This window comes from Quercus robur, chromosome 10 (genome assembly GCF_932294415.1).
Source record: "Quercus robur chromosome 10, dhQueRobu3.1, whole genome shotgun sequence".
Classification (NCBI taxonomy): domain Eukaryota; kingdom Viridiplantae; phylum Streptophyta; class Magnoliopsida; order Fagales; family Fagaceae; genus Quercus; species Quercus robur.
Window position 1 is genome coordinate 18,121,470 of NC_065543.1, and position 21,347 is coordinate 18,142,816.

Here is a 21,347-nt window from a genome sequence, read left to right on the forward strand (position 1 = left end):
ACTGGAAGAACTTCCCGAATGACTTTTCTTGATGGACTTGAATAAAGGTTTAATTTATATGATATAATATATAGCCTTTATGAATCAGTGGCATCCACTTCCTTCTGATCAGGCTTAATTAGTTTCAAGATTCAATCTCTCGTGCCTTAGAATATATGTATGCATAACCTAACAGCCAGCCTTGTGAGTTGACTAATGGCATAAGATGAGGAGAGATCCCAGTAACACTGGAATGGCATGCTTTGATTTATACTTTTTTTCCCCCTTGAAATCATGAGAGTGTCAACTATCACCAGTATTTTGATATCTCTCTTTTGGCATTTGTTAATGGGTGTCCTTATGTACCCGTTAAGGTTACATTAAATATATTAAAATACTTTTACTTATTATGAGTTCGAGATAGACAAAGAGTGGTGAGACACTTGTGTTGTGTGTCATGAAAGTATAGAAATATGATTGCAGCTTGACTAATACATTAGATGCTTCCTTATCGAATAACTTAGGAATTTGGACACCTATAAAATTGACCTAGTCATTTTTTATATAGTAATTACCATTTAACACCAGTGCTTTGACATAATATGCAACAGAATTAAGCAATATCGCATGTTCTATTTTCTGCCACAATGCATCTTCAAGCCAATGGAAGGAGCTTTGCATGTTCCCCAGCCCGCAAGTCATGATGCATGCATATATATATTGGATTTTCATGATTTTTAAGTAGCTCCACTACTGTCTGTTTTCCATGTCTTGAGGGTTATGGCTAATCAGTAATGCACGTTTGTCCATGCATTCTACTCCTTCAGGATTATGAAGATATCTTAAAGAATTTAATTTCCTGGAAGAGAGAGAGAGAGAGAGAGAGAGAGAGAGAGGGGTTATTTATTTATTTATTGATACAATAAATTTAAACCTACGATATCTACCTTATGATATTTACTCTTATTATTAGGCAAATCTACTGCCTACTAATTGATTTTTGTTGTTGGCAGGATTTGAACCTCAAATATATTATTTGATGACAATAGACTTCGTTAGTTAAGCTAACTGAAACTTACGACTTAAGAAAAGGGTTTGGCAAATTCTGCAATTATTAGATAGTCATCTTGAAACAAAAAGTATAAATACATATATGTATATATATATATATATGTGTGTGTGTGTGTGTGTGTATATATATATATATATTTTTGGAACACAACATGATTAGGAAGATATTTGTAGATTCCAGTCAACTCAATTAGTAAACTCTCTGTTAGTTAAATAAGAAATCTAGAGTTTAATTTTGTCTAGACCAAAAACTTATTTGTGTCTTCTATCTTGATCTAATAATAAAAAGCAAAAATCATAAAAATGGACGTCATAGGTTGATGTTGGTGCAAACACAATAATAATGGAAATAACACAAAGAGAAGCTGAATAATACTTCTTAATATTATTTATTTGAGATTAGAAAATATACAATACTACTTGGATTGAGGCACAACACTCGCCTTCTTTAATGAGATTCAAGCCCTTAATTGGCTAAACTTTGTAGCCAGTGCAGACCTTCTCTGTCTTGCCCAGCAAATGTCATAGGGCTAGAACAACCTTTACAAAAAGTGTTCAAGCCCAAACCTCCACTAGAAAGAACACCCTTCTTTGCTGGATTTTTTTGGTGTCTTAACGTTGTTAGCTTGTTATATTTCAATATCTTGGATGTCCTAGATATATATTATGGGCTAGAGTTACACAATTAATGGATGAGATAAAGAGTTTCTGAAGAAATAAATAGGTCCAACAACTAATCCATTAAGTGGGTGAATAGCTCTTCATTTTCCATAATAAAAATGTCATTTACTCACTAATGAATAAGAAAATTATTCTAAAAAATAATAATAGAGATACAAACTATTTTACAATTTTTTTTACGAATTGTTATAATACATATCAACCTATTAATCACAACATTTAAAAGGAATAAACTAGTCTATGTCTTTTCCAATGTGGGATTAAACATTTTCACTAACTTCTCATCTTCCATATTAATTTCCACATCTTTACATTTATATTATCATATAAATCCATTTTAATTAATTAATATTAAAATACTCCAACAGTTGATATAAAAAAATAAAAAAATAAATAAAAGATAATCTAAGTTGATTTTTGGTCTTAGGGTGCAAGCTTTAGTTAATTCTGTTTTTAATTCTGGTTTCCATACGGCTGAGTAAGATAACTCAGATTCTTGCCAGCTCTTTTAAATGAAACGGACCAGTGAAAAGTATGCATTGCATTTGCATGATAACAAATTGATAGTGTTCAAACAATTTATGGTTTGTTCTCAAAAAAAAAGTGTCCCAAAATTTCAAATTCATTCATGCCACATCTTGTTAATATAAAATTTGATGGGGTTGGTTTGACTTCATTTACATCTCAAAAGGAACACGAAAAGAAAAAGCAAAAACGATTAAAGTAATTTTGTTTTTCATTTTCTAATCCTTTTAAGACTCAAAGACCCAATGAGTCTTAAAACCCGATAAGTATGGTTTCATTATGATTTATGAGACGAATGAATTTAGTTAAAATATCATATTATATTATATATCATATATCATATATTATATAATAAAAGTTAAACTTAGAAGTTGTAATTGCAACATATGACTGCTTCAAATTACAGTAATTTTTAAATAAAAACAATAATTTGTTTGTTCTTATCAATTTTTTTTGGATAAAATAAAAAAAAAATGTTTTTAACAAAATATGTAACCTACATTCAACAAATGTAAACCTTAAAAAAAATATTAGCACGTGTATAAAAATGATTTTAATCGTTTGCACTATTTCATTATCTTAGAGACCTATATCAATTTGGTCTCATCTATCACACTGTTTGCTTATCAACAATTTTTTATTTTCATATTTATCTTCAAGTATATCTACAACTTGAGATTAGATCATAGGGAATAATTTGATGAGATTTTATATTAGAGTTTAACTTCAAACTCTACTATCTCTTAAATAAAAATCAGTTGGAAAAAAATTATAAATATTTGTATACTTTAAGGTTGACTACAATGAAAGCTACAAGTTCTCTTTTCCTCTCCAAGGTTATTTAACTTTATCATTTTTCTTTTATATGTCATTATGTTCATGAAATACATCATTTTTTTTTTAATCCTACAAGTAACTATATTGGAACTCTTTGAAGTTTTTATTCCATAATAAGTATGATCAATCCTCATTACTTCTTGCATATATTCTTTATTCTTTTGCCTAAATTTTCTAGGGTGAAAAAAATGAAAGTATTTGTGTTACTAGAATTTTGAAAATTATTATTTACTGTAAGCTTGAATTGTCACTTAGGGACTTAATTAATTAGATCTTCATCAACCATGATCTATTGGGATATGATTATAACAAAGGATTCTCAAGAGAGATAAAAAAATCGTAAAAATTAAGGTGTAGTTGACTTAGCAAGTTTGGGGGTTTGAGTGGGAAAAGAGTTTGAGCTGCTCTAAAATTTAAAAAATAATTAAAAAATAAAAAATAATCTTAACCAATGTTGGAAGATGTTTTATTAACAAATCAAAGTGATCGCAAGTTGCAACTAGTCAAAGAGTTTACGTGCTATTATTTCCTGACCCGTTAAAAATTCAAAGCTGATCACATGATGAGATATTTATTTAAAATAATTGGCCGCGATCTTGGACTCCCTGGATTCCATTGGAATGGAGATATTCTTCAAGACTCTTGGAATCTTTCCATCTTTGATATTTCCTGTAATAGTTGCATATAAATGTGAAAGGATATTGAGCAGTTACATATATTTTGTGTAACAGTTAAAAAATATAAAATTGTCTCTTACATGTAGTAAATTGTCATTTTCTGATGATCATTAATACTAAAAGCGACGGATTCAAGTTCGGAAATCACTTATTCAAAAAATAGTTGGAGGTAAAGTAAGGCAGCCTATTATCACCTTTTTTTTAAACCTTACAGAAGTGTAAGTTTTTTTTTTTTTTTTTTTTTTTGAGAAAAGAAGTGTAAGTTTTAGTTTTGCGTATTGGGTACGGACTTTTTTTTTTTTTGGGTATTATACACTCTTCACATAAGAGTTCACATATGGTCTTAGGAGAGAGTAAGGCACAGTATGTGCAGAATATAGTAATTTTCTTTAAAATGGCACACTTTATTATTGCAGCTTTTATTTTACTTTGGGAAGCAATATAGACCACGCAAAACTCAGAGTGTGAACTAATCAAATAGAACACTTGACAGTTGTTATTAAAACTATTATTGGAGGGAACTAATTAACGAGAATTCAAACTTGGCAACAGTTTGACTTATATATCTATCAGCACCCTCTTTTCTCAAAGCTAGATCTTTAAAACTTCTAAAGCAGAATATACAAAAGTTTATAAGTCAAACCCTTTCTTTCTTTCTACTCTCTATTTCATATTTGTTAAACCATCTTTGAGATCAATTTCCAAGTGATATCTTTGATATCATGAGGAACCACCAACAGGAGCCTGAGGTGCCCCAAATCCCAGAAATGGATTCTGGGGAGAAGCGGCTCAATGAGCTGGGTTACAAGCAAGAACTCAGAAGAGAAATGGTAACTATTCTTTTATTTGGTTATCTTACTACTATATGTATTTGTTTTTTTGCTCCTTATAAAGTTCTTTTTATCATTGCATAGATTTTCTTCTTCTTTCTTGTTTGATTTGCTCCTATATAGACTTCTACTAATAGGGTTGCTCTAATTTGATGCAGACTTTGTTCAAAACACTGGCAATATCATTTTCAACAATGACCCTTTTCACTGGGATTACTCCCCTGTATGGTTCAAGTCTTCAATATGCAGGTCCTGCAAGTCTTGTTTGGGGGTGGGTGGTAGTATCATTCTTCACCTGGTTTGTTGGAATTGCAATGGCTGAGATCTGTTCCTCTTTCCCAGTTAGTACCTTTCCATCTTACCCTGTTCATTTATTTATTTAAATATTACTATTTGAAAATATTAGGCAAAAATACATTTTTGGTCACTATATTTTGCCATGTTTTCAATTTGGTCCTCAAGTTTTTGTGATTTCATTTTGGTCCTTATATTTTTAAACTTGTCGTTATTTTGGTCAATGTCATAATCTCGCTTACAGAAAATGCCTACGTGATTAATGAACTGCACTGCTAACTTAAAATTACTTTTTTTTTTTTTTTTTTTTTTTTTAAGTGAGATGATGGTAAGGACTTAAATGACAATAAGTTAAAAAATATAAGGACAAAAATGGAGTTATAAATACTTGAGGACCAAATTGAAAACATGGCCAAAATATAGTGACCAAAACTGCCATGGAGATTTGTTCTATTTAATCATTTGCTCCTGAATTTAATATCTGCTCATTATCCAAATGCATATATCTATAAAAGCATAAGAAAGGAAACATGATGCAACTGATGGGCTGATTAGAAACTGAAACTTGATGTTCCCTTTATGGAAATCAAAATTAAAAAGAATATATGAGGATGATATTCACATCAAAATTTCCAAAGCCATGTTAAATTCTATTGAGCAAGACCTTGTTACAACTTAAACCTGTTGAGAAATCAAGTAGCTTTCTTATTTTCATCACAAGAGAATAGTTGTCAAATGTATGATCTTTACTGAGTGAAAACCAGATTTTTGGCTTTATGCACGTTGCAAGTATTTTACAAGAAACATGTTTATGGATCGGAAGATTAACAATCCATGTTCAGTGCCCAACACAACAGATAAACTCATAAAAGTTTTACTTTGTTTAGTGAAAAGAGGACAGCAATTAAACCAGTTTCAGGAGATAAGTGAGAATCTCTGGGAAATAGAACTCAAGATTAAATTTGAAGTAATCTTGTTGCAGAAAGTAAAATTTTCCGTCTTTACATCCAAAAACTTGTTTTGAGCCTGCTTTCTCAGCAACATTGTTAGAGCTACCTTATATGATCCAATTTTTTTTTTTCTCCTGGCTTGCTAGTATCTATTACAAATCATTATTCCCTTAATAATGGCTATGAATGCATTTTGCTGAAGTTTTAGATGACTGACTTTCTCTTGGTTGTGTGTTAAACAGACTACTGGTTCTCTTTACTTCTGGGCTGCCCATTTAGCTGGCCCCAAATGGGGTCCATTTGCATCATGGTGTTGTGCTTGGCTAGAGACCATAGGGCTCATTGCTGGCATAGGCACACAGGTACCTTTTTTCCTAATATTTTAGAGTTTGTCTATTAATGTTTTTGGTATATGGTAAATTGGTAATCGTATTTAACTTCTTTTTTCCCTAACTGGGTGGAGAAGGCTTATGCAGGATCACAAACACTGCAAAGTATCATTTTATTATGCACTGGCACAAATAAGGATGGAGGGTACTTGGCTCCTAAATGGTTATTTCTATGTATGTACATAGCCCTGACTCTTATATGGGCATTTCTCAACACTTTTGCATTGGATGTGATTGCCTTCATCGATATAATTTCAATATGGTGGCAGGTATAATCTATATAAGCTTGCTTGTATGCCTTTTACAGTTTATACTCTAGTTGATAATCAAGATGTGAACCATTTATACTCTAGTTGATAATCAAGATAATGGTGTTAAAAAAAGAGACAGCGAGCAAATATAGGATACAATCATTTTCACTCTTCCCAAGAGTTGTTCCTTTCATCCCTGTTTATGGGAACCAAATCTAGCATTACCTATGCTCCATTTCCTGTTAAAGAAATTTTTAGGCTATGCCGGAGACTAATCAAATTGGAAAGCGATTGAAGTGCAGAAAAAACTATATAGTAATGTCAAAGTCCATTTATCTTATAGCAGTTAAATTATATACATTCCTCTACTATAGTGTCATTACCAGAAGAGAAATCAAAATACAAAAATAACTGAAGTAAAAAATTGGTTGTAAGCCAAAATGATAAAGAAATTAAAAGTTTATTTGCATAAAAAATTAATAGCATTTCTAATTGCCTCAAAAAATAAGAAAAGTTAGTCCGATTTTTAGTTGTAATACATAAACAATCATCAACTAGTCAATTAGGGCCTGTTGCAGTGGCATACGGACAAATCTTCAATCCTAAAGTGGCCTTTTATGACCTCATGCCTTATTTGGTTTCCAAAAATTGAGGAAATGGAATCTTAAAATTTTCTGGGATGGAATGGTTGTAAGTTTCTATTCTTTTCCCAGGATTTTCTTTCCAACTATTTGTGTATCCTAAAAAAGATCTTCTTTCCAGCTGTCTTTATCACGGCAAAGTTAGGCATTAGAAACTAATGGAGTTCTAATCAGAAAATCTCATCCAGCTCAGTAAGCCTAACTGGCAGAACCTAGTCTTCCAATCTCTACATCAACTTTTATGGAATAATTAACATGTGAAATGTAATATTTTCAGTTCTAACATTTGGTTGCAATCCCTTTTTCAGGTCATTGGAGGGACGGTTATTGTTATAATGCTGCCCTTGGTAGCACTGACTACACAATCTGCTTCATACGTGTTCACAAATTTTGAAGTGGCACCTGGGACAACTGGAATATCAAGCAAACCTTATGCAGTCATTCTATCTTTTCTAGTCAGCCAGTACTCACTATATGGATATGATGCTGCTGCACATTTAACTGAGGAAACCAGAGGGGCAGACAAGAATGGCCCTATTGCAATTCTTTCCAGCATCGGGATCATTTCAATATTTGGATGGGCTTATATTTTGGCCCTCACTTTCAGCATTCAGGTATTTGTCATGATGACTAATTTTAGCCTGTGATTTTGGCCCTTACTTTCCAAACAAGTAGTCAGACACTACTGCAAAGTTTCGAACTCTGGTTGTAATGAGTTATTTCAATTCCTCTATTTCTTTTATTCATTTTTTTGGCCCTAAATAATATTCCCTCTGTCCCATAATATAGATGATAACCTTAACCTTTTAGGTCATCCTAAGATATATGAAACTTTCAAAAAATGGTAGTTCATTTTCCTATTTTCCCCTCATCTTATTTCAAAAAACAGAAAGGATTCTTGTCAAAAGTTATGCCACCTCTAATATAAATTAGTGGATATTTTAGGAACATCACTATATTTTTTTTCCTTTTTTAATAATAACTGTGTCATTTCAAAAGTTTTGTCTATTGTGAGATGGAGGGAGTAGCATAAACAACAAAGTGAAGGTGTTCAAAGTTGCATTCAATCTTCCTCTTGTCATAAGTACTTACTGCTTCTAGAAATTACTATGCAATGATATTAATGCAAATTGAATAGCATAATCTTCTCACTTTCTGATATGAGTAACAATGAGGTCCACGTACACTGTATGTTTTTATATTGTCTTTTAGTAGGGTCATTACCTTCTTTTTTTCCAATTATTCTCTGGATATTTTTCTTATATGATATGCTTTGCAATTTTTCACTCAGGATTTTGGCTACCTATATGATCCAACCAATGAAACTGCTGGAACATTTGTGCCAGCTCAAATACTCTATGATGCATTCCATGGCAGATATCACAGTGCTACTGGAGCTATCATTTTACTATTTATCATATGGGGTTCATTCTTCTTTGGGGGGCTCTCTATCACTACTAGTGCTGCCAGAGTGGTAAGCAGCTATCATTTTTTTACATAGTTATTATTTGCATTGGGAAGAATGGGGATTTGGAGGGGATGAGGGCTCATTTCTAGCTTGAGTTTTGGGAACCACTACCAACACCTGTTTTGCAGTGGCAAAACAAGTGAACTTTAGCAATAGCTTTCTATTGTAGTCCTTGTGCCAGCTTACATAAATCATGTGAAAGTATGTCATTACATGCATTACCATTGGGAATCTCCCATATATCTGCTGCTAAGCCTCAGTTATGCATGTTTTCCTTACAATTAAGATTGAAATTCTGAAAGGAAAAAATTCTGGATAAATGTTATCCTGTGAACAATAGCATCTCAAGTTGTCCATCTGCACAGGAACTATGTTATGAACAATAGACTTTGAGCTTCCAATTTTATACTTAAGTGAAATCATTACATTGTTAAGGGTATAACTATGGTATTGTATATATTCTCTAGAAAGAGAAGCAAATGCAAAAACATTTAGAAGTTTTGAACTGTACTTTCTTTTATGCACAAGACAACATTACTTTCTTGTATGCACATCTAATTTCTAGACTTCATATTGTTAGAAATGTCAAGAGCAATATCCGTGTTGAACTATCTCTTAGAATTTTTCTGTTTATATTTCTGCATAACCATTTCACTGAACCATGTTATCCTTCAGGTATATGCTCTATCAAGGGATAAAGGAATTCCCTTTTCATCCATTTGGCGAAAAGTGCACCCAAAACACAAAGTTCCTTCAAATGCTGTGTGGCTCTGTGCAGCCATATGCATTCTTCTTGGACTTCCAATCTTAAAAGTGAATGTAGTCTTCACTGCCATAACATCCATATGTACAATTGGTTGGGTTGGCGGCTATGCAGTTCCAATCTTCGCAAGAATGGTTATGGCTGAGAAAAATTTCAAGCCTGGGCCATTTTATTTGGGCAAAGCAAGAAGGCCAATTTGCTTGGTTGCCTTTTTGTGGATCTGTTATACCTGTTCAGTCTTCCTTTTGCCAACTTACTATCCGATTACTTGGAATACTTTTAATTATGCACCAGTGGCATTGGGTGTAGGTTTGGGTCTAATAATGCTTTGGTGGATGTTGGATGCAAGAAAATGGTTTAAGGGACCTGTTAGGAATATTGATGGTCAGAATGGGAAGGTTTAACTTCTCTCTTGTATTGAACATTTTTGTTTGAATTCTTCCCATGAACTCCTTGTTATATAAATGTTTACCAAAAAAACGAGTTACAAATTTACTGGTCAATGTGAATTTGTAATTACCAATTTCAGATTGTCCAGTCACACCACCAAGAAATCTTATTGGTCATTTAGTCAAGATGCAAGAATAATCTGGCATTGCAATTCTTTCTACCAGAAAGTGAATTTGGTGTCCCTGTTGCATGTTTGGCAAGGAGTGCCAGAGATGATGAAAGAAAATAAAATCAATAGCTAAGTTTAAACTAATTGAATTTTATCCTACATGTAGTGACCCACTAAGAAGCACATACCAAAATATTTTATCACAGCCCACGTATGGACGTGCTTCTTTGTCGTGGTGGCTCTTACAGCTCTTTGGGGTAAGAAATATTATTGCATAAGATATACAACTTAATAAATATGAGTCTGCATAAGATATACAACCTAATAAATATAAGTCATGTACCTAAGATACAATTAGCATTGTATCACAATATGCACTGCCAAAGATACAATTTGCATTGTATCAAAATGCGCTACAATGCATTGTTATACTGGATTATACACTAAGGAACTACTTCCCTAATCACATAATCTGGAGACTCGGGGAATTGCATCAGCTGTGATTTCAACTCACTCCATTCTACCACTCAAAAATTATAGCTTGCATTCTTTGACGGAACATCTGTAGACACTTCCTCATTGTCAACCAATTTCCTTGCATACTTTTGAAATGCATCAATATTCTCCGAATCCAAAGCCAGCTATCTTGGGTCACTTGCTGAATTGTACACTAAGGAACTACTTTCCCATTCACATAATCTGGAAACTGTAGAGAGCATTTTTTCAGCTGTGATTTCAATTTACTCCATTCTTCCACCCACAAATTATAGCTTGAATTCTTTAACAGAACATCTCTAGAAACTTCCTTATTATCAACCAATTTCCTTGCATACTTTTCAAATGCATCAATATTTTCCCAAAGCAAAGCCAGATTTCTTGGGTCACTTTCACTTCTAATGTTATCAAGCCATTCCCTTGCTTCCTCCACCCTTGCCCAAAAGCATGAATCTTGAGTTAAACTTGCAAGCTTGCTCCTCTTATTATTTTCATCCACACTTACCTTTCTCTCTCTCCACCACCTATCAAAAATCTCATACCTCCTCTCCCTTCCATGCTTCAAGTAATGGCCCTTGACATGATGCATCCCTGTCCGATAGTATTCTGCAATGTCCAATGGCTCAACCAGGAGTTTATAGAACTGTGAAGTATTGACCCATTTTGCTCGCCTATTAAAATCATAAGGCAGTTCATTGTTATCCAGCATTTTGATGACATTATTCCAGAAAGCAGCAAGCTTGTGCCGGTTCAAGTTAACTTTAGAGCCCTTTTTTGAATTATCCCTTAGCTTGAAACAATCATGGTACCCCATGTGGTCATCAGACTCATCACAAGATGCTTTATACCATTCTATCTGAGCTCTGTAGGGATTAATTTTCGCTAAGCTAACAGCCAGCTTGGCAGCATTCAGGTTTGGTCTGAGACCCATTCGCCTTGCCGTCTTCAAGCAGTCTTTGACAGGTTTGGCAACTGTTTCCTATAGGTAAAATAAAAGGAGAAACGGTTAATTCAATTCACCTCAAAGCAAAGGTAATAAGATTCTGTTTGAACATATTCAGGAACCACTCTGAACATATTGATGTGGTATTCAGACAATGATTGGCCTTTTGAACTAAATGAAAACTAAAGCTACTTGTCCATGTCATATTTGATGTTGTTTTCAGAAAAAAATTTAGGGACCTTTGGGGAGTACCTGTAATGGAGCTGAAGTGAAAAATATGAATGGTTTCAGTTCCTAAAATATATGACACTTGGAGAAATTTTTGAGATTGATAGAATGCACTACCTGGCTATATATCCCCAGGGACTGTAGTGAAATAGCAACCCCTGATTCATAGCTTGACTCAGGAATATCTGCTTGCATGAAGCTTCCCTGGTTCAAATACTGTAGGGAAACTTTCTCCACATAATCTCCATACTTGAGATGATCCTCAACACAACTATATGGAGAGCCAGTCATAAGCAACAAATGCATCATCTTGATAACAGACACAGCATTATCCACACAAATTGCTCCCTCTTCAGAACAAAACAAATAGCTTCCTAGTGGCCAAAATAAACTTTTTGCTACCTCTTCTCCTGCTTGTGCTATCACTTCCAAATGACACAAGACCAAGCGAAAGAGCTCCGCTTTATCTTCGTCGTGTAATTGGGCAAGCATGCCAAAGCGAGGACAATTCATGGACAAATGCCAATACTGCAGTAGGAATTGTAGCTGAGTAAAAGATGGTTGAGGAGCAAAGAGCATTCTTGGCATGATGTCATGTTTTGAGACTACATTACAAAAGTTACCACCCCATCTTTCTCTAAGGACAGCTTTGGAAAGTGACTCATTGCCAAGCATTGGAGAGCCAAAAGTGATGCATAGGACTTGTAAGGGAGACGAGACAGATTGGAAGTAAGAGAGGAGCCAAAGAGTACAAAGTGTGGCAACTGTTCCTCCTAGAGAGTGGCCAGTGATGACAATTGGCCTGCTTTTCTCCATTAGTGCCAACATCTGAAGAAATCATTTGCATGTTTGAACTTTGTTACATGAGGCTTAAATCATGCAATTAATAACCATAGAAAATTAGAACTTGGGAACAATTTACATATTCTGTAAAAGTTAGGAATATTACCACGTAATGGATTAGCGGAACTTTCCTTCCAACCAGTTTGGAGGGTGATTCTAACTGTTTTTAATAGATTTAGCATAAAGTAGGACTAGTATTATACTTTAATTGCTTCTAAATTTAATGACCAACCGTGTAGAGATTTGAAAGATTCAAAATTTTCCTCCAAATCGGTTTGGAAGAATTTCCTCTAATTTATTATATAACAGCTCATAACACCATCAACGTATATTATTTAAATAAATCACGGTACTAAAATTACATTCTCATCAATCGCCACCTAATTGGTTTGATGAATTTTCCCGGGTTTTGTGATAATCGTTTTCCTCTTTGAGTAGGTAATTAATAATTACTTCCTATATTTTGTAATATTAATTGGAGTGGTGATATTCGGCAAGGGAAAATGAAGAGCCGCAAAAGATGAATGAGAGAAGTCAAGAATGAATGCGTGACGGTAATTTTTTTTTTTTTTTTTTTTTTAATGCATGACGGTATGAATAACACGTGGGAAGCAAAAGTTGACCAAAGCGTGTGATTCAAGTTCTTTTTTCTGAAGCGTGATTCAAGTTCTTGGACAATAGCATAGTTTTTTTTTTTTTTTTTTTAATATATATTTAATATAAGTAATAAATAATGATGTTCTAGGTCAATATGTGTTTTTGCAGGTGATATGTACACGATCAAATTACGTAATTAGTTAATCGAGTTAGGTGAGCTTAAGGAATCACGTATTCTTAAGGGAAGAGTACCATATGAACCAATCAGTTCTTCACAATGTTTCTTCTCAAAAAAATAAAATAAAATAAAATAAAATAAAAGTTCTTCATAATATTTATTATTATGCTTCTAGCAATTTGAACAAAAGGGGTCATTAAATCAGGTGATTGGGCTGATATATATAATTTTTTCTGCAAACAACTTCTAAAGTTTTTCAATGTTTTCCATTGCTTGTTACACTACACTGGTTACACTAAGTTTTAGTCTCACCAAATATGTGTGTTATTTAACATACAAAAAATAACGAAAAAAAAAAAACCATAATGAAATGAAACTCATAAAAAGAAAAATATACCTTTATGTAATGAGATTATGTTATTGAATTTGATGATAAACAATTATTAGAATGCTAACAAGATTTCCTTTAAAAAAAAAAAAAAAAAAAAAAAAAGAATGCTAATAAGATTTCCAATTGCGTTTGACTTGGTCCAAAAGTCTCGCTGACTGAGCACTTGGTCAATCAAATCTCTCTATGTTCAAAGTCGGTGGTTTCTTTTTGTTAGTGGCTTATTGCCCAACCAAAATAAATAAATAAATAAATAAATAAAAATTTATATAACCAAAAAAAGTACTTTACCAAGTTTATATATTAATAACAACTTGGGCATCGAGGAAGAAAGTTTATAGTAACTACAATGGAAAATAATTTTAACAAAGTGCTCGTAAAATTCAAAAGGATTGGTTATAAAAATGGGATTTACTAACGTGTGACTTTAGACATACATATAAATTATTTTAAGAAACTTTTTATGAAAAAACGAAAAAGTAATTAATTGTTTTTACAGTTTTTTAATTCTTCATAAAAAAAATTTCAAAATAAATAATTAATGTGTACTTTTATGGCACACATTAATCAGACCCTATAAAAATTGCTTCTGCTTCCTCGAAGCTTAACTTTTCCGCTATTTCAAAGTGTAGACAAAACTATGAAGAGGCCAATCTGGAAAGTGGAAAGTGGCCCCAACCAAACAATACTTAAGATTAAGAATAAATAATAAATAAATTAAAAAAAAAAAACAAAAAAAAACAAACAAACAAACATAACCACGAAAGTGGTGGCCACCACTTACGTGCCATGGCATCAAGTAAATACAAAACGATAACGGCGCGAAAAGGGATCGCCGACACTATTTTTATTTTTTTATGAACAATTCTAATTTTTATTAGTCGCCGCTTGTTGGTTTGTTTTTATTTGACCCTCGAGAAAAAATTAAAATTGGAATTTTCATGACATTTTTTGTTCTTTTTTAGGGAATTGTACCATCTTTAGCATCATCATTGAGAAAGAGAATTTTATATCACTATTATGAGTAATTTTTAGATATTTCTGAAATACGAAGAACGGTGTTCTCTTATCTCACATTTATGGTGAGTCTACCATGAATATAAAATGAGGAAACACCATTTATTCATATTCTAAGAGTGCTTAAGAATTTTTCTACTGTTACATTTATAATAGTGACACCAAATATCAACTCCATTATTAATTAAAGGATTCTTAGTGTTTTAAATAAATAATCAATCATAAGCAATCCATTTAATCACAATAAGAAAATACATAAAACTATACACTACCAAGGAAGGAGTTGCATTTTTTGGTGAATGAAGCCAATGCTTGTAATTTGACCATGCTACCAAATTTAGCAAATTTGATAAGTTTTGATCATAATATTAGAATCAAGTTATATTTGATGTAAATTTTTTTTTTAATTTTATATTATTACAAAAACAAAATATTTTTAAAATTCTATCATTGTGTTATATGTTCTTTTTGTTTTTAACATGTATGGTCAATTTTGTGCTAATCAGACTATTAGTCACTATCTTATCTATAAACTCATACTTTGTGTTATTTAATTGAATTTTTTTTATTAAAAAAATCTCTTAAATTTTACTTTTTATATATGTGATATTTATTGATTTATAAGTAGACAATAATGAAATAAAAAAAATGATTTCAAATTTTCAACAAAAAAGATTAAATAACATAACATTAACAAAAATTGCATCAAGTCAAATGTAACTAAAACCTATATTGTACCATGTCTTCCTCCACCAACCGTATTTTTATTCAAGTTTTTAATTAGGAAATTCTAAGGACTGAATCTGGGTGCGCATGTATCTATATATGCAGTATACCATTCCTACCATTCTCACCTTACGTGGATTTGTTTATTATAAAAAGTCTTAGAAACCCATCAAAAACTTTTGACCATAATATAAAATTATAAATTAAGCACGGGGAATTGAGAAAATTTGTACCAAATAGGAGTTAAAAATTAAATTGAAGTAGCTGCCGAATTTTTTTTGATCAATTTGATGATTATACTTTAAAAAAAAAAATAAGGGATTTGAATCATTTATGTTTTTTTTTTGAGAAATATCAACAAGTTGAATTATAAAATTTTTAGTAAGTAACTTCGAAATTGTATACTACATTTACACCCCAATAATCTTTAATTTATTCAGTAACCTAAATAAATGATGATAACACACACATCGCCACCAGCATACAAGATATAAAGCCATGTGAATTTATTATAAAATACTAATAAAGTTTGTAAAACAAATCAAATCAAATCAAATTAAAGGTCATATAAAGTTTCTGGGAGCATTCTATCAAGATAAAATAAAATAAAAGTTTGTGGGAGCATCCACCAATTGAACAGACTCCATCCTTCTTTATCTTTCTAGTTACACCTGATTAATTTGTATTCTTCAGGCAATTAGATTGGCCACTATTGTGTGGCATTATTGATAAGGGTAAAAATGAAAGGAACCTTTCATAATTATTCTTTCTAACATAAAATCACCCGAAAAAAAAAATGGAAGTAGTCGACACGGAAGAAAAGGCTCTTTCCTGCGAAGAGATTGGATCGAAGACTGAATTTGACCTTTCAACTACAATTCAAACAGACAAAGAGAATCGAATTGGGCTCAATGGCTAAAATTTTTTGTCACAACTATATAAAAATTGTGACAATCACTTGGCCAAAAATGTGATGGTACAAAGATACAATCCAATTTTTGGCCTTTATGTGGTGATCATGGACAAAACAAGCTTTGGAAGTCACCAAGCAACATCTTCAAGAGGCTTTCAAAGGAAAATTGAAATTTGGTGATGAGATACGACATTTAGAATACGTAAAAATATATAACTCGTGTCCTAGACGGAAAATTATTAGATACTTCTTGACAATATTTCAATATCTTATTGGCTGCTGTCTAATACAATAGGGCCTCTCTCTCTCTCTCTCTCAAAATTTACCAATTACCAACCTTGCTTTTATGAGTGGCTTGCATTATTGAGATATCAATGCAAACAAAAGTTAAAAGTCTTTTTAAATAATTAATTCTTGTATATCTTTTGTTCACCATTTTTTTTTTTTAATTTGCACGTTTTATATAATATGAATAATATGAAAGGAATATCTTGTGAGGAGGGTCCTCTTGGTGGATCAGAATTCAGAAATCAACTTTTTCAAGTTCATATCTCTACTTCCCTTTTCTCACACACTAATTTCACTAGATAGTGCTTCTCTTTACCTTTTTATTTTTATTTTTATTAGTATTACTTTCCTATGTTTTTCCCATTAATTATTTAGTGCTTCAAGTTGTTAGAACCTTCCCCCTCAAAAAAAAAAAAAAAGTTGTTAGAACCTTCCCTTTTCACACCTTTATTATTTTATGGTGTTAGATGATTACTTAACAGTTTAACGTTAAAAATTTCCTTTTGGGGCAACCGAATTAGTAATGTGAGGTAAAAATATAGAGAGAAATAGAGTTAGCATGGTTCATATTATTTCCATTTATAGGAGCCCTTCTGGACCCAGATACCTTTTTTTGTTTTTATTTTTTTCAAAAACTTATCAGTATCTCACCCTAGTTCAGTTGGCATTGAAGCCTCTTCTATCAGCATAGTCCAAAGACTCCAAACCAAAAAACAAAAACCTGCCAAGGTCTTTTATGGCTAAAACTTTAGTTCCTTAGAAATTATCAAGACGCTAAATATATAATGACTACCAATTAATTTGATTATTAGCATATGAAATTGAAATGTTATGTAATACATATCAGCATGTAATTAACAATTCAATGAGAAGAAATACTAAATGGATGATCAACACAACGCAAATGCTCACACTACAAAAATGGTGAAAACATAGCACTCAGTCTAATTATCTTAATCAAGACCAACTTCAGAACAAAGAAAATAACAATCTTTTAAATTAATGATCGTGTTAACGGTCAAACACTAGCCTTGATCAGTTACTTCTTCCTTTTTTCTTTTTTTCTTTTCTGAATTCTTTCGGCCTATAAATCATTTCTGCTTATTTTGTTTTGATTTACATAGCAATACAGATTTCTGATTTACCGAATTATACACCCGCATACAAAATTTCAACTAGCAGTTATTTAATTTCAACAACAGAAATAACTAACCTGGTTTTGGAAACTTGCAGAGATATGCATAGACAGGAAGAGCTGTAACAGGCCTGCATGCACCATTACAGGCTCCTCGCCTTCGTTGAGGCGGTGCAGCGGGATGAACAAGGCGTTTCCGTCGCTCTCCATTAATGGCACCAAGTTTCTGCAGCTGGGTTCGGAGTTCCCAACCGTTTGAATGCCTGAGAAAGCAATATACCCAACATCTCCAATTTGCTCCGCGAGAAAACCTCGCGGTGTACTTGTGTTGGAGATGTTGCAGAGCCGCCATGACTCCGATAGCAATGGTGTGGATGCTAAAAACGTTGCCAACATCTCACTCGTCTCAAACCTGCAGTCATATATGGTTAATTAATTGCTAATTGGAGCTTGGTCAAAAATTCATAGTATTTGGAAAGGAAAAAAAAAAGAACTAAGGTGGAGTAATTTACGATGAAGTTTCGGTTCCCATGGACCAGTTGTTGTTCTTTCTTTGTGTCACAAAGTTCGAAGTCTTTGGTGAGAAAAAAAGTTAATGAAAAGAGTAGTGTGAACTTGGAAGTGGTTGGAGGGGGTTGAATTAGATATAAAGTGGGGTTGATTTTGTGGTGTTATTTTTCTAATGTTCGTACAAATATAATGAATCTTTTTTCTTTTTTTTTCTTTTTTTTTTTCTTTTTTTGGGAAGCAAAGATAATGATTTCGAGTAATTCTAGTACTACTAAAAAAAATCTTAATTTTATCTCATTTTTGTCACAATTATTTTATGTGACAAATTGTAACTAGCGGAACGGTTGATTTTTTATTTTGGGTCCTAGAATTTTTGGTGATTCTTTGAGATGAGTATGGAGACTAGTACTGGGTTGGGTCAATTTGTCATGTAATGTGTGTCGGGTTCTGTTTGGAGCTATAATTAAGTCTTCACTTGGACTGGAAATTGCCGCGTGAGATTGTTAGCGGTCAATGGCACTTTCATTGGGTCGACGAGTCTCGAGTGTGGGGTTTTGCTTTGTTTATTAAACGCGGTTGCGTTTGCGTTCTGTGTGGGACTTACCTATATATATATATGAGGAAAGATAAAATGTTGACGTTTTTTTTTTTTTTTTTTTTTGTGTGGGAATTTTACAATTTAATATGGGGTCAACTCTTTTTTTTTTTTTTTTTTTTTTTTGGTGGAGAAGGAAGTAAGTGCTATGGTGAAATGATATTAGTGATCATCCAAAATAAATAAATAAACAATTAATGGTGGGTGAGTCATGACTCATGAGTGACGCTAGCAAATACCATTTGGCAAACAATTAGAAGAAGAAAAAAAAATGCATTTTTTTAAACTTTTTGAATTTATTTTGACTGGTCTAATAAAATGAAATGAAATAAGAAAGCTTTCTTTATCTTTTTCCGCAAATATCAATCTTGAAATAGTATTTCATATCAAATATCACTACCTAGCCTTCGTTTGGACAGTATTGAAAAGCATGCGTTTGCATCTGCATCTGCATCTGCCTTTTTTTTTTTTTTTTTTTTTTTTGGGAGAAGGTCATTTTTGTGGTTTTTATGTTTTTTTAGTGGGTCCCGTATGCTATTCATGAAACTCACAAAAACTCTTTTTTTAGCAAAACTTTCATTAAAAATAGGTCTCACGATACTATTCAAACATTTAAAAATTATTTTGTTACAGTATTTTCAGTTTTCAGTAATAAGCAGTATCCAAACACAAATGTTCAATCCCTTTTCAAAGTGTTACATTTTCCATAGAGAAAATAGGGGGTGTTTAGTACTTGCACTTAAAAACTGAAAATTGTTGTTTGAAAACATGTGTGAAAATATGTATGAATGAAAAAATGTGTAAAAATACATGTAATATTATTTAAAAACTGAAAACATGTATTTGAGTGGATATACCAAACGAGACCTACAGTGTTTTCAGTTTTCAGTAATAAGCCGTATCCAAACACAAGTGTTTAATCCCTTTTCAAAGTGTTACATTTTCCATAGAGAAAATAGGGGATGTTTAGTACTTGCACTTAAAAACTAAAAATTGTTGTTTGAAAACATGTGTAAAAATATGTAAGGATGAAAAAATGTGTAAAAATACATGTAATATTGTTTAAAAACTGAAAACATATGTTTGAGTGAGTATACAAAACGGGACCTATATGTTTGGGTTGTATTTTTGCATGGATGGGGATTAATTTCCTGTCACCTAGGCACTAGTAGAGAACAAATTGAAATTCGCCAAGGGCTTTGATGACATTTATGAAGTGGTGGTGTGGTACTTGAGCTTGACCACCATTGACTTGAGTCTATCACTCCATGAGATTTTGGGTTTTAAATTTTTAGCAAAATACACCATATTTGTCAGATAGACCACCACCACCACCACAAATGACAACTACAGTAATAGGCATTATGTTGCAAGTTGCAATAATGATATATACACAATAAATTTATTAATTATTTTAATAATTTATTGAGGTAATAGACTATGATTAATGCAATATCATTTTTATTAGATCCACTATTAATATTATGTTTACTGTATATCAAACAAAACATGGCACCTTGATGGTTGTAAAAAATATTGTGAAGTTTGTTGCCTTTATAACTTATTGTTGTTGATTATATTACTGCTTCAAGTTCTACAACAGTAATATTATTCTTAAATTCAAGTTACAAATTTCAACTTAAATGATAAAACCCAACCCACAGTATTAATTATTGGATATTGAAATTTTTTTTAAACTAGATTGTAACACGTGCTTATGTACGGACATATTCAACAGCAATATTGATGGGGTGATCTTGCTTAGGTAAGTGAAATGGTCACCTTGACTTTCATATTGAGTATTATGAATGGGTCATTTGGCACCAAAATTAAGAAAATCAAATTAGACATTTGGTGCAAAATCATACTACAATTATAAACTAATTTGGATTTTGATTATGCTTCAACCTTTTATATGTTATATATGATTTATTAATTTAAGAGTTAGTCATATATAAAATATTAAAGTAGAAACTCAATTAAGAATCCAAATTAGGTTCTAAGTGCACTCCAATTTTGTGGCAAATATCCTTCTAATTAAACTATAATTTATTACTAAGTGTCATTCTAATTGAATTATAATTTAATGCCAAATACCTTTAGATTTCTTATCCACTTCAATTTCATGCCAAGTTTCTTTCCAATTATACCCTAATTTTCTGTCAATTATATTCATATATGCAAATTCTATACTTAGAAATAGGGGTGTTCGTCGTGTGGTGCAGTGCGGTTTTGGGTCATTTTTAGCACCGCACTTTGCGGTGCGATTTAGTTAAAACCATAACTACACCGCACCTTATTTTTGTGGTTGCATGTGCGGTGCGGTGTGGTGTGGTGCGGTTTAAAGTTTAGCTAAAACCATGACCACACCACACCTTATTTTTACGGTCACATATGCGGTACGGTGTATAAAATGTAGTTTGAATTATTTGAAATTGGTATATATTTCAAATTTTGGGCTTTTTCTATCCAGCCCAAAACTAATTTTTCCCTTTATTTTTGTCCAAATTTTAAACTATTGAGCTAATTTTTCTTTATTTTGGGTTGGCTTTCTTAATCAACACTTGCTAGGGTTA

The 21,347-nt window shown here is 32.2% G+C and overlaps 2 protein-coding genes across 2 annotated transcripts; one reads left to right on the forward strand and one right to left on the reverse strand.

The window, feature by feature from the left end:
- The first annotated feature begins 4,263 nt into the window (after nucleotides 1-4,263).
- Nucleotides 4,264-9,859, forward strand: LOC126701397 (amino-acid permease BAT1 homolog). Its single transcript, XM_050399476.1, has 7 exons — nucleotides 4,264-4,600; nucleotides 4,759-4,941; nucleotides 6,087-6,206; nucleotides 6,311-6,502; nucleotides 7,434-7,739; nucleotides 8,417-8,599; nucleotides 9,269-9,859. The coding sequence occupies exons 1-7, from the start codon at nucleotides 4,493-4,495 to the stop codon at nucleotides 9,758-9,760; spliced, it is 1,584 nt and encodes a 527-aa protein (XP_050255433.1). The 5' UTR covers nucleotides 4,264-4,492; the 3' UTR covers nucleotides 9,761-9,859.
- Nucleotides 9,860-10,203: 344 nt separating this feature from the next.
- LOC126701396 (lipase-like PAD4) lies at nucleotides 10,204-18,340 on the reverse strand. Its single transcript, XM_050399475.1, has 4 exons — nucleotides 18,179-18,340; nucleotides 17,745-18,078; nucleotides 11,699-12,409; nucleotides 10,204-11,389 (listed from the first exon to the last, which is right to left on the reverse strand). Exons 1-4 carry the CDS (start codon nucleotides 18,196-18,198, stop codon nucleotides 10,586-10,588), a joined length of 1,869 nt encoding a protein of 622 aa, XP_050255432.1. The 5' UTR covers nucleotides 18,199-18,340; the 3' UTR covers nucleotides 10,204-10,585.
- Nucleotides 18,341-21,347: the final 3,007 nt, after the last annotated feature.